General features: G+C 40.6%; 1 protein-coding gene across 2 annotated transcripts in view; it reads left to right on the top strand.

The window, feature by feature from the left end:
- Positions 1-8476, top strand: part of csgalnact1a (chondroitin sulfate N-acetylgalactosaminyltransferase 1a) — a 32463-nt gene extending 23987 nt beyond the window's left edge. The window contains exons 5-9 of one of the 2 annotated variants that reach the window (XR_006021631.1): positions 419-597; positions 2828-2922; positions 3409-3490; positions 5907-6250; positions 6287-8476. Coding sequence is in view for 1 of the 2 variants with exons in the window: in XM_042059509.1 (XP_041915443.1) it covers positions 419-597; positions 2828-2922; positions 3409-3490; positions 5907-6196 (646 nt within the window). In the remaining variant the exon portion in view is untranslated. Of the gene's footprint in view, positions 1-418; positions 598-2827; positions 2923-3408; positions 3491-5906 lie in introns of both variants that reach the window. The other variant, XM_042059509.1, reaches the window with a different exon arrangement.
- Positions 8477-12960: the final 4484 nt, after the last annotated feature.

Below are 12960 nucleotides of genomic sequence, written 5' to 3'. Positions count from 1 at the left end.
AGTCCAAAAGCATTTAATGGTCTTGGTGAAAACACATTCCCAGTCAAAAGTGTTATGATGATAAAAAATATTGTAATAACACATTTGACCATTTATTGTGACAACTGGAAATAGCATAATTTCATACTGTGTTATGGCACCTTCTATCGTCAGTGATATCGTTTTCCATGTAAACAATGTAATGTGTGTATAATTCTAATATGAGGGAAAAGGAAAGAGTGTTGAATGTTTGTGTGTCTTACTCTGTTACACACTTACAGCTTGTGTAGAAAATCCAAGTTTACATTTTTTTTACTGGAATAAGAATCTGCTAGTGTCTAAACCTTGTTTCCTTTTAAGTAGGGTTCCAAGTACAGTTGCCATAACCATTCTCTCTCTTTCTTTCTTTCTCTTTCTCTCTCTTTCTCTCCACACTCAGGGAGATGAACTTCAAGAACTTCACCTTGATCCAGCTGAACGAGGAGTTCTCCCGGGGCCGCGGCCTGGACGTCGGTGCACGGGCGTGGAAGGGGGGCAACGTGCTCCTCTTTTTCTGCGACGTGGACATCGTCTTCACGGTGGACTTCCTCAACACCTGCCGTCTGAACGCCCAGGCCGGTGAGCATACCTGTCAACATTTAGCTTTCCAAAAACAGGAGGGGGGGGGGGGGGGGGGGGGGGCTCAGTGTTTATACCGGATCTGTGTTTACTTATTTAATACGTTTCATACACGTGTTTCAAAAACGTTGATTTTACCTTACCATTACCTTACGCATGCCAGTTACTGTATGTATCCACGCTGCCTGCAGCCTACTTCCAAAACTCCAAAGCTGCTTGCTGTCAGATTTGGGCACAAGTTCAGTGTATCAACAACACTCAATAACAGTTTATGTGATGTGTTAATCAATTAAATTCCAAACAATTTCACAACAGCTAGTTCTGGAGTAGGCCATTCAACTAGCCCGCTTGTTTACGACGAGACTCAGGCTGCGCAGTCGGCACCCGCTTCCTTATTTGGGTTTTGGGTTGCCAGGTTGTCTATGACAAAACGGTTGAAATTGAAACTAAGTGATCGTGTATGTGTAGGGTGTATTTCATACACAATCTGGCAACCTGAATGGATCAATGATTTTAAAATGAAGTTTGATGGCCATGCAAATTACGGGAGTTTTCCGGGAGAAATAACAAAACGGGAGGGTGCTGGGAGATGACCTTGAAATACGGGAGAAACCCGGGAAAAACGGGAGTGTTGACAGGTATGCCGGTGAGTGATCCGGCAACTGGGCCAAACAGACAGCATAGAGACATCATCACAGACCCATAGAGGCCATCAGACCCACAACAGACCCAACAGATGCTCCAGTTTGAGTTCTCTTTTCCACTGTAAAACTGGTCGGACTTGTGCAAAGGTTGGACTGGTAGTTTATAGAAGTGGTTTAACCGCCTAAACACCAGAGTTCTGCTTTTGTGAACGTTTATGCTGTGGGCTGAGTGAGAATGCAGTCTAAAAAGACCCATAAAGACAGGCTACGATGATGCAGCACTACTGATTGCACTGACATTAACAGTGCATTAAGGGATTGCACTGCACTTCATCACACAGATGTTGAGCTCCACCCATGCATGTGTTGTAGTGCAGTACAAACATATACAATTTGATTATTAATTAATCAACATCGGCAGAAACTTAGGCCCTGTCCACACGGAGACGCTTTTTGGGAGACGGTTTTGCTTCGTCTTGGCCGATCGTCCAAACGAATCCTGTAAACGCACTGCCCGAAACCGCACTTTTTTAAAACCTGGTCCCAGGGTGGAAAAATCGTAGCCCTTGTGAGTTCGTTTGGACGGCGAAACCGCATACCTGCGTATTAATGATGTCATCGCCACACCTCCGCTGCCCTGGACTTGACACTTATAGTATTGCCTAACAATACTAGTTTTCATACATGACATTACCTACGATTACACTCAGTAGTATAAATATCACAACTGGTGCTGCGCAGCGCCAATAGCTTATGACTTGGTGGACTGAACACTGTTTTTCCCGGTGTTTTTTTTATGCATTCTAGCTACTGTCAGTGACGCGAGAGAACTAGTCAGAAGTTATTAGGGAAGTGCGGTGTAAGTTAAAATTAATTTGTGCGTAGTGCCGGTGTCATTCATTTATTTTACATGTCTTACAACATAAATAAATGCATTCTAGTATAGTCAGATATAACCATACAAAGACGCGTAACTCATGTTAAGCTTATGGTAGATGTGCACTAAATGCGAATGCGCGATTTGATGCAGGCAAAAGTATCGGACTGTTACTAACGAAGGTATTATAGCAATATTATAAATGTGGCGACAGAATAGTCTAACTTGGGTAGGCCTAGCGTTTAGTAGCCTATGCATTTGCGGTGATAGCCAAAACTAATGTGAATCGCGGACTATCCTACAAGAAAGTAAAGGAGATTATTTGTACCTGCGTTAGCCAAATAAAGGACGGGACTGCACCCTTCACAAACCGTACAAATTAAGTTTATTAGTTTTACAGTTGACTACAGTTGGCAGTTCACTATCAGTCCACACAAACAATTCTGGTTTCCTTGCACTAGCCATTTTCGTCCTAGCCTATTCTGTTTGTTTATAGCCTACAGCTCGCAAGCTTTGGTCAATTTCTGTAAGAGAAACAGTGCCACCTATAGGCGTAAGATATGAAGTAACGTGTGAAGTCGTGTTGAGATGGATCCGTTTGGACGCAAATATTCTTGATACGGTTCCAGGGAAGACGGAGGAAAAAAAGGTCGGTTTGGTACATGTGGACTAGGCCTAACAGTCTTGTGTTCTCTCCTTTGGTTCCCAGGTAAAAAGGTATTTTACCCTGTTCTGTTCAGCCAGTACAACCCTGCAGTCATCTACGGCAGTCATGAGCACATTCCTCCAGTGGAACAACAACTGGTAATGTTCTTAATAACTCAGCATCTGCTTAATCTGGTTAGGCTGCTTAATCAAATCAAAAAGCAGTGAGTTGCTACATCACCCACCCCACCCCTCCCTTCCTCTACCCCCATTGTAACTACACATATGCCTGAGCTGTATTCCAGAGAGCTTTACATATTAGCAGCAGGGCAGCAGCATTATGCAGAAATATGAAGCTTGAAGGTGTGAGTAAATCTCCTGGAGTTTAAGTAATCACATTCAGTGTTCTTAATGAGGCCAATGTTTATGTTATTAACTGCAACCGTCGCTGCGTGGGATGGACTTATTGGAACAAAATTATTCTCACAGCAGGGAGCCGACACTGCTTGTCTTGCCCCGACTGTACACCGTGTGCTGTGTAGCCTGTCTGAGTAAACTGTTTTAATGTGATGTTTGGATGAAAAGGATGAGGTGTGGTGGGGGTTTGTCTCTAACGGGTGGACTTGTATGTGTTGCCTTGGACAGGTCATCAAGAAAGACACAGGCTTCTGGAGAGATTTTGGCTTTGGCATGACGTGCCAATACCGATCCGACTTTATCAACATAGGTAACCATCCACACTGAGTGTTTTACCAACCACATCCACCCCATATTTGACATGGTGTTTTCACACAAGCGGAGAGCCATTAGTATTTCTCACCGTGTGTAATGGAGAGCCTTTGTTATAGTTTGACACAGCCTATTCAAATCCTGGGGGAATCAAACACCTATGAAAAAATATAATGTCTGCAACACTGCTTAAACTCCCATATTTAATGTTAGAAAAAAGGAAAGACAACGTTTCGACCCTGCTGGGTCTTCTTCATTGCGAATTGGGAATCAGACACCTACACAGTGAAATCCTTGCCATGTAGATGTTGAGCTAACAGCTTTGAATGCATTAAACAGATTTAGAAAGTAGTAATCATTCAACTAAGTCCGTCTTTGTCCAGCCTGTTCAGATGAACAGATATTTCCAGGTTGTATGTGACGGTGCACTCTGTGAAAGTGATGTATGCTTGTTCTTATTTGTCCTCGGGATATTAGTCAGGTTCTTGTGAGAGATTTCTTTCCACTGAGGCAGTGGCTGTGAAATGAACTCAGCTGTGGAGAAAGGAGAGGGGACGTCAAGAGGGACTTGTACTTTCCTCTGCTCTTCCTGATGGCATCTACTTTTTACATTTTGTACCAAAAACTCTATGGCAGTTGTGAGAGAAATTTATATTAAAGATTCAATTTCACATTTATTTTTAGTGGCTTTCCCCTGTTGCAGTTGCTACTCACCTATTTTGTGCATTGATTTGAATATGAGCATGGGCTGAATAAACAGTTATGTAAATTTATGTACATGACAAGTATTTATGATAAATATTTATTATTGGTGCCTGGTTTGTTGCCTTTCACAGATTCCTCACTGTCATTAGACCCTTCAGCTACAGGTTTTGTATTAGGTTTTCTTCAACCGTGTGGTGCGACTGGCTACAGCAGCACCCGTACCACACTCAGATCCATGTGCCCACAGGGACCCCGGGTTCGAGTCCGGCCCGAGTCATTTCCTGATCCAATCCCATCTCTCTCTCCCACTCGCTTCCTGTCAGTTTCTTCACTATTCTGTCGCAATAAAGGCAAAAAGCCCAAACAAATATACGTGGGCAGTCTTGGGGATTATGTACGGCATATTTCCGACCTCCGAATTCCCAGATAGCGGCTTTGCTGCTGGATTAGGAACAGATGATCGGTTGTCTGGAGTGTGTGGGCGACTCAGATGTCATTGGTGATTGATAATCTCTGAAGTAAAAGAATGCTCATGAAACTTTTTGTTGGTCACTCACCGCCCTCAACTATTAAAATCCCCCTCTAATCTTGGATCCGTGTCAGTTGCAGACCCATTTCATCCATTGTGGCGAATGCAGGCATTTTCTCAAGCTGAAATCACCTTGGCAATTCCAACATTGCTACCCTCTCCATCAAGGTTCATGCTACATTTGATAAACCACAGGAGAAGCATGAAATGCACTCAACCTGAATGTGACATTCTGAATGTGACCAAGTACACTAAATCCCTGGCCATAGACAACAGCAGTGTCTAGTTCTTGTACAACACAGTGGTTCTTGTACAGCCCAGTGGTTCAGCCCCCCTTCTTGGGAATATCTGGGGGGTTGTGCAAGCCCCTACATGTACGAGTAAAGGCAGTACAAGATAACATTGTGACTGCTATGAGGATAACAGGGTAGGATGTGTTTTTAGTTGAGTTGTGGGCTTGTTTTTGCTCCTCTTAACCAGGAGCCGGAGAGCGTGACATTCCTGATATATAAGTATATTGATATGGTCGTGGTCATGATGCACAATATTGATGTTAGAGAACTCGGAGATTGCTTTTAACAGTCACAAGCATGACGTTCCCGTGAGCTGTTATGAGAGGACAGGCATGTTTATTTTTCACTCCCATACTGACAAATCGGAGCAAAACTATTTACGGTTATGTTTACCCACATTCACACAGTTTAGATAATGATAGAACACTGACTGAATGCAGTTTTATCTTTACATTACATTACATAAACTTCCTATTCTATGTCTTTTGATATCCCTTCTGTAATGAGGCCTCAGAATCTTATTTTTAAAACACCTCATAGTTTTGTAATGTCTGAATTTGTTTGATTTTTGATACATGAAAGCATTCATTGAACCCAGAATTCTATGACACAGACTTTTAGTAATATGACATACCTGTTTGACAACTACATGTTTTTTCAACATTAAAGAGCAGCTCAACAAGCTTGTTAAATGTAATACATGTGCTGTGCTATACCACATCTTGTGCTGCAATTACAGTTTTTAAGTTTCACTTCCATATATCATTACATAACTGCAGGACAGAGACAGATGTATCAGCCTCTTTCACACACACACACACACACACAGACACAGGCAGACGACATACACACGCACACACCATCTAACTGTCTTCTCCCCCTTCCAGGCGGTTTTGACGTGGACATCAAGGGCTGGGGCGGCGAGGACGTGCACCTGTACCGCAAGTACCTGCACAGCAACCTACTGGTGGTGCGCGCGCCCTCCCGCGGCCTCTTCCACCTGTGGCACGAGAAGCACTGCGCTGACCAGCTGCCGCCGGACCAGTACAAGATGTGCATGCAGTCCAAGGCCATGAACGAGGCCTCGCACGGTCAGCTGGGCATGCTGCTCTTCCGCCACGAGATCGACGCGCACCTCCGCAAGCAGCGGGCGCGCACCAGTGCCAAGAAGGCCTGAGCGGGTGCGCGGGTGTGCGGACGGACAGTGGACATGGGTGCGGAGAGTTGAGATGGGAGGCAGGCAGCAGGATGAAGACTGTGTGTGTCATGGGCCCCACCATCTCTTGCAACAGGATAATCACATGCAAAGCTCCAAAGACAAACGACACAGCTAGCATCATATGCTAACATGCTATGTAGGGAGTTTGTGAAAATCGCCTGGGAAGTCTGACTAAAGTTTTTTGGACTTTGTGTGAAGGGATGTAACAACACAATTGTTTAGGATGAGGATCCTGAGTGCTGTTTGGAAGACTTGCGATCTCTCTTAAATGATTCGAAGATTACAGATGCACTTATTCTTACATGTTTCCAAAGTTTCAAAGAAACTTGCTTTTGGTGTTATTTTACATCTATCAAAGAAACTAGGTTTGTCATCCTCAAGAAAAGTAACACATGGACAGGAAACTAGAGGATCAAAGGTGAGGACCGTAAGACAAAAAGGTCAATAGGTCAAGACTGTATTTAATTCAGAGTCCTGTGACTAAAGTGCTTGTTAACCTCACTTCACTAGTTCGCCCGTCGGTATGATTGCTATACTGAGTGTATAAGCTAAGCGCGTGTTTGGCATGGTAGCTGGTGAGACTTGTTTGAAGGCTGCCTGCTGTCTTGTGACTGACTACACAGAACAAGGGCCACTAGGAGGACTGTAGAGCCTTGGTTACAGTGACCTCTAGTGGTGTTTTGTGAGACTCATTGGATTCATGAAAAGAGAAAGAAAGAATAGATTGTATTATATTTTATTTTGCTGAGACATATTTTAGATTTTTCTACTATAAGAAATTACATTCTAACAGTTTTGCTACATTCGTGGTGAACTTGAAAACTGCTACACATATTATTGTCACTTGTAGTACTGCGATTTTCACATGTGATGACATTGACATGGCTCACTGGTGTTCCATATTTCCTGTCCACGTGGAGCTTAAGTAGCTATTTTTTATTCAAGACATCTTGTAACTATTTATATATGCCTGACCATGTATTCTTTTTCAACAAAGAGAATTTTCACATACAGAAAGTGTGCATAATATAGGCTACTCTACAAATGTGCTGTAGTTTTTGACACATTTTACAGTGTACAGACAAAGGAACTGAAAAATTGAGTGCAGCTTGTTCACATATTGTCAGCTGTCAATGTGTGCCAACTGAACATTTTTCTGCTGAAAATATGTTTTTGTGTCTTCCTAAAGTAGGAAGTGGTTAGACTATACCATTGTCAATCAGGGAGTTCAAGACCATGAATAAAACAAAAGCAACGTCTGTAGAACAGAAGTGGACAAAGACTACATAGAAAACAGTCTGTAACAACATTTCTTGTTCAAATCTTAACAAATGCAGTGGCTGTGTGTGACAAGACCTTTTTTTTTTTAAAGGTCTGCCTATTCTTCTGCATGTACACTGATATATCTTATAATGTATGGCTGCAGGAACACCACACACACACACACACAATGACGACGAGCTCAAAGAGCTATAACTCACCGCTGTCTGGTCATTGCTGACTTGTGCTTTCATGGAGATTGTGCAGACACACAGACACACACACACACACACACCATCCATCTATTCTCCTTGTGGAATGATAGTGTTGGCTTCCATTTTGCCTCTGTGCCAAACTGTAATTGCCTTGTCTGCAAGCGTTGCTTGTTTTTTTTATACATTACAAAAAGAAAAGAGAAGTACTCAGCAAAGTATTGTTTGTAAATGTACAGTATATTAAGTATAATAACTGAGGGGGGGGGGGGGATGATTAAGTTGACTTTTGCTGTTTGAGCTACTGGACAATATCACCATAATGAACGACGGCATTGGCTTGATCACGACATGAGAAGTAGATATGTTGAGTTGATGACATAGTGCTGGTCTGGTGTACAAGTCCCCAGCAGTGAGTGCCATTCTCAGGGTGCTGCTACAGTGTTGGCTGAAGCACTGCTTTCACTGTACCTTTGTATAGATGACCAAATGTTGTTAACAAAACAATCTAACTTATTAAAATTGCACTTTTGTTGAATACTGTATTAAATGCATTTTGCTCTCTGTATTTCTTTTTTTTATTTTATTTTTTTATTTTATTTTATAAAAAATAGAGACACGAAATATCAGACAATTTCTTTTGGATTTGTTTGCTGGTTGAGATATATATCTATATGTGTGAAGATTAGGTTTCAGTTACTGTAGTACAGACTGTTTTGTTTTATTGGGTCAAAGACTCAAATAAAGAAAGATTAGTTAATTCGTATTGGTTGTTGTTTTGGTTTTGATTGAATATTTTGTTTTCTTAAGTGTTTAAATGCTGATGCACATTATGTACTGTAGCCACACTATTTTCACTAAACCCAAACTGGTGCCATGACCTGTTAAAGGCTACTAATGCATTCTGCTAGCCTGAATTTCAACCTACTTATTACATATCAAAATGTAAATGGTGCTGGTTGCTGGTGCTGATTATGTTTTATTTCATGTCCATACTTTTTTTTTTATTTAAAAGGGGATCACAAAACTTCAAACATCTCCAGAGCTTTAAGCACACTAACTTTAACTGGCTAACTTTACTCCCTCCATGGGTCCAGTGAGGACTTAAATGGATATTCCACCATTTGGGGAATTACACTCATTTTCCACCTCCCCTTGAGTTAAACAATTGATTTTTACCTTTCTCCAGTTCATCCAGTCGTTCTCTGAGTCCAGTTCAAACCAGTTTTAGCTCCAGCCTAGCATAGATCATTGAATCGGATTAGACCATTAGCTTCTCGCCTGCTAGCATAACGTTTAAAAGTGACTAAGATTTCTGGTAATTTTCCTATTTAAAACTTGTCTCCTCTCAAGGTAGAAAATAAGACCAACAGAAAATGAAACAAGGATTTTCTAGGCTGATTTGACATGGAACTATACTCTCATTCAGGCGAACGGCTGGATGAACTGGAGAAAGGTAAAAATCAATTGTTTGTTGGAAAATGAGTGTAATTCCCCAAATGGTGGAATATCCCTTTAAGTGGATACCTAATTGACCACCCTTACTGCAAATCTGAAAATTACATTCACTTTCTCTAGACAGCAAGCATCAGAATATACAACCCCAAAACAGAAAAAGTTGGGACGTTGTGTAAAATGCAAATAAAAACAAAATGTCATAATATACAAGTCTTGTAAACTCATATTTAGCAGCAAAAAGGACATAGACAACATATCAAATGTTGAAAATGAAAATGTGGACTATTTCATGGAAAGTATATGTTAATTTTGAATTTGATGACAGCAACATGTTCCAAAAAAAGTTGGGACGGGAGCATGTTTACCACTGTGCTGCTTCACCTCTTCATTTAACACAATTCTGTAAATGTTTAGGAACTGAGGAGACCATTTGCTACAGTTTTGATAATGAAATGTTGTCCCATTACTCCCCGATATAGGATTTCAGTTGTATGGGGTTTCATTGTTTTCCTGAAGTATTCAAGGTCGCCCCTGGAAAAGACATTGCCTGGATGGCAGTATTGTTGCTCATAACCTGTATACATAATTTAGAATTGATTATGCTTTGCCAAATGTGCAAGATGCCCATGCTGTAGGCATTAATGCTCCTCCACACCGTCATAGATGTTGGGTTTGGAACTGAGCACTAAGACAAGTTGGATAGGTTGGATACTTGGACAGGCCCACTCCTCTTTAGCCCAGATGAGTCCATGATTTCCAAAAAGAATGGCAAACTATGAATGGTCTAACCACAGGACCTTTTTCCACGTTACCTCCGTCCATTTTAAACAAGCTCAGGCCCAGATAAGAGGGTGGTATTTTCTGTATCATGTCTCAATGTCACAATTTTAGCTGTTACAGTTTTGGCTGTAGTTCTTGAATTGAGTATCAAACTGGGCACATAGACAATGGTTATCAGAGATTTTCCTGAGCCCATACAATGACAGGTCTGGAAACAGGTCTGGTGCTGATGCTGTGCCATCTGAGGTCCAAAAGACCACGGCCATCCAATTTGTTTTTCAGCTATTTCCCTTATTTGCAAAGATTTCTCTGGATTCTCTGAATGTTTTAATATATTATGTCCTGTAGATGATGAACTCCCCAAATATGTCACAATTTCATGTTAAGAAGCATTAAAATGACATTGTTTCATTTGTGCACACAGGTTTACTCAGAGTGATGAATACCCCTACATCTTTACTTATAAGAGACCCTGCCTCTCTGGGATGCTCTTTTTCATACCCAATCGTGTTTCAGTTCCCTAATTAGTTGTGAAACATTCTTCCTTTTGTTTTCTTTATCATTACACAACTTTTCCAGCATTTTGTTAGCCCCGTCCCAACTTTTCAAATTCAAAATGAACATATATTTTCCATGAAATAGTCAAATTTGTCATTTTCAACATTTGATATGTTGTCTGTGTCCTTTCTGCAACTAAATATGAGAGATTTGCAGATTATTACATTTTGTTTTTATTCACATTTTACACAACAACAATAATAATAATAATAATAATAATAATCAACTTTTTCTGTTTTGGGGTTGTATAGGCCTAATGATTAATGAGGAACCACTTGAAAGTCTAGGTAACAAGGAAGTCAGGTACTGCAAAACATTATATTAAGCACGATGGAAACATATAATGTCAAAATGAAACCAAACCCATTAACTGTGTCCTCATGGATGCTGTGAAGAGATAAATGTGTGAGAAAGGATTTGTAAGTAATGGGGAATGAGGCTCCAATCATTCACACATAAACTGAATGGTGCTTTGCTCAGAAAGCTTTCATCTTCCAGAAAGCCCTCATCAATTTTGTAACAGATGTCTGTACTTATAGCACCATCTCAACAGTGATAAGCCATGAGGAAATTTGTTGACAGATTGCTCAGTTTTTCTGCAGCTGTGGGTGAAACTGTAATTGGTTCAGCAACAAATAGGTAGCTTTACTTTTAGCCTACAAATACTTGTAACACGGCCAATCCTAGATATAGTTAGAGTACAAGTGAAACGTTAGGTATAGCCATTTATTTTTAGATATGTGTTTATTCATTTCTAGGGAGTGGGTTGGGCGGGTTATTCATACTGATCCATGTAATAATATCTTAATGGTCAACCCCCATTCTACATCACAGAACCGCATTCACTGGCACTCAACTCTGACAGCAAATGTCTACGACGGAGTCTTAGGGCCACACATGAAGAAAAGAAATATTTTTGCCATTAAACTCGACATTTTGGGAATAAAGTTGAAATATCAGCTCGACATTCCGTATTCATTCTCTCTCCAAACTAGTTTTGGACATGTCAAGATGAAATGTTGAGATTAAAGTTAATATAATATGTCAACTTTATTCTCGAAATGTTGAGTTTAATATAGACATGTCGAAATTTAATCTCGTCTTGGCAAAAATGTCTTCATGTGTGGCCCTAATACTCTGTACCTTCCACTCTAAAACTTAGGCCAAAGGCACATTTTTATGCACTGGCCATTTGTCCTTTGCTTTCTATTGTAGTTGTTGGTATGTTTCTTTTTGTGTGTGTATGTATGTGTGTTTGTGTGTGTGTGTGTGTGTGTGTGTGTGTGTGTGTGTGTGTGCGTGTGTGTGTGTGCGTGTGTGTTACTTCTTATTCTATATTTTAATGCCCATTTGTACAAGTCTTTGGCCAACTGAAGCTGGGTTTAAACCTATAAATAATATTTACTTTTTCTACTAATCAAATTATAACTATAACATTATAACAATATAATAACAACTGCCTTTGACATGGTGTTTGCTTTGCTTCAAGGCCTATGCATTTACAATACTCATTGGAGGATCTCATAAAAGTGATGAATCGCTTTTTGCGGCATTACAGAACCAGACCAGTCCATAACATATCATCTTTACAAGGACAGAACTAGTCAAAACTTAAAGGAGAAATCACACATCACAATTTTTTCACATATCTCCGTTTCTCGAGGTCACAGAGTAGGCCTAGGCTACTGCCAGTATGAGTTACTAGTTGCCGGAGCTAAAGTAGCCAGGCAGCTACAGTGCAACACTCTGGGGTATGTCCCCTTTAAAGACTACACTGAAATTAATCCTCACCAACTCTGATGTAAGTGAGACCTTTGATCAGTAGATGGCACTGTTGGACTATAGTTGACTGGTGACGTCATCTACATTAGGCTATAGTCCTAATCATCTTGTTACAAAAACTGTGGCTCTAGACCACAACCAGAAGCCCTGAAGTTAATCTGAAAGTACATATTACTGAAGTGATCTCATTTTCGATGTGGATCGAGATGTATTTGTATTTTCTTTTTTAATTTCTGAAAAACAATGCCTAAAATAACATGCTGTCACCAGGACGCAACTGGATTGTATGAACGCTATCATTCAATTGCCCTTTACAAAAATCAACTGCACTTATGGGACTGGTGCAGTAGGCTACAATCATATTTTCATGTCCGAAATATTGAACTTCTCCTGTTAAGTGCAGTATCTAATGCAATGCAGGTTTTCGTCTCCAAAATACTGCACTTCTTACATAGGTAGGCCTATAAACCTGCAAATAATTACCCCAAAACGGCACATTTTTAGAAAACTGCTATTTAGACACTTGAAGTGCAGTTGTTTTTGTAAGGGTGGTCGGCTTTCTAGGATAAACCACATCAATGCAAGTTGGAAAACAAAAAATGGTGCTCTATGCCATAGAGTTCAACAGTAACAACCTTGTTCATTGCTTCTTGTATGGATCTGTTGAAAGGT

The sequence above is a fragment of the Alosa sapidissima genome, chromosome 13, assembly GCF_018492685.1.
Source record: "Alosa sapidissima isolate fAloSap1 chromosome 13, fAloSap1.pri, whole genome shotgun sequence".
Lineage (NCBI taxonomy): Eukaryota > Metazoa > Chordata > Actinopteri > Clupeiformes > Clupeidae > Alosa > Alosa sapidissima.
The sequence above is the reverse complement of the archived record's forward strand: the minus strand, read 5'-3'. Positions and strand labels throughout refer to the sequence as shown.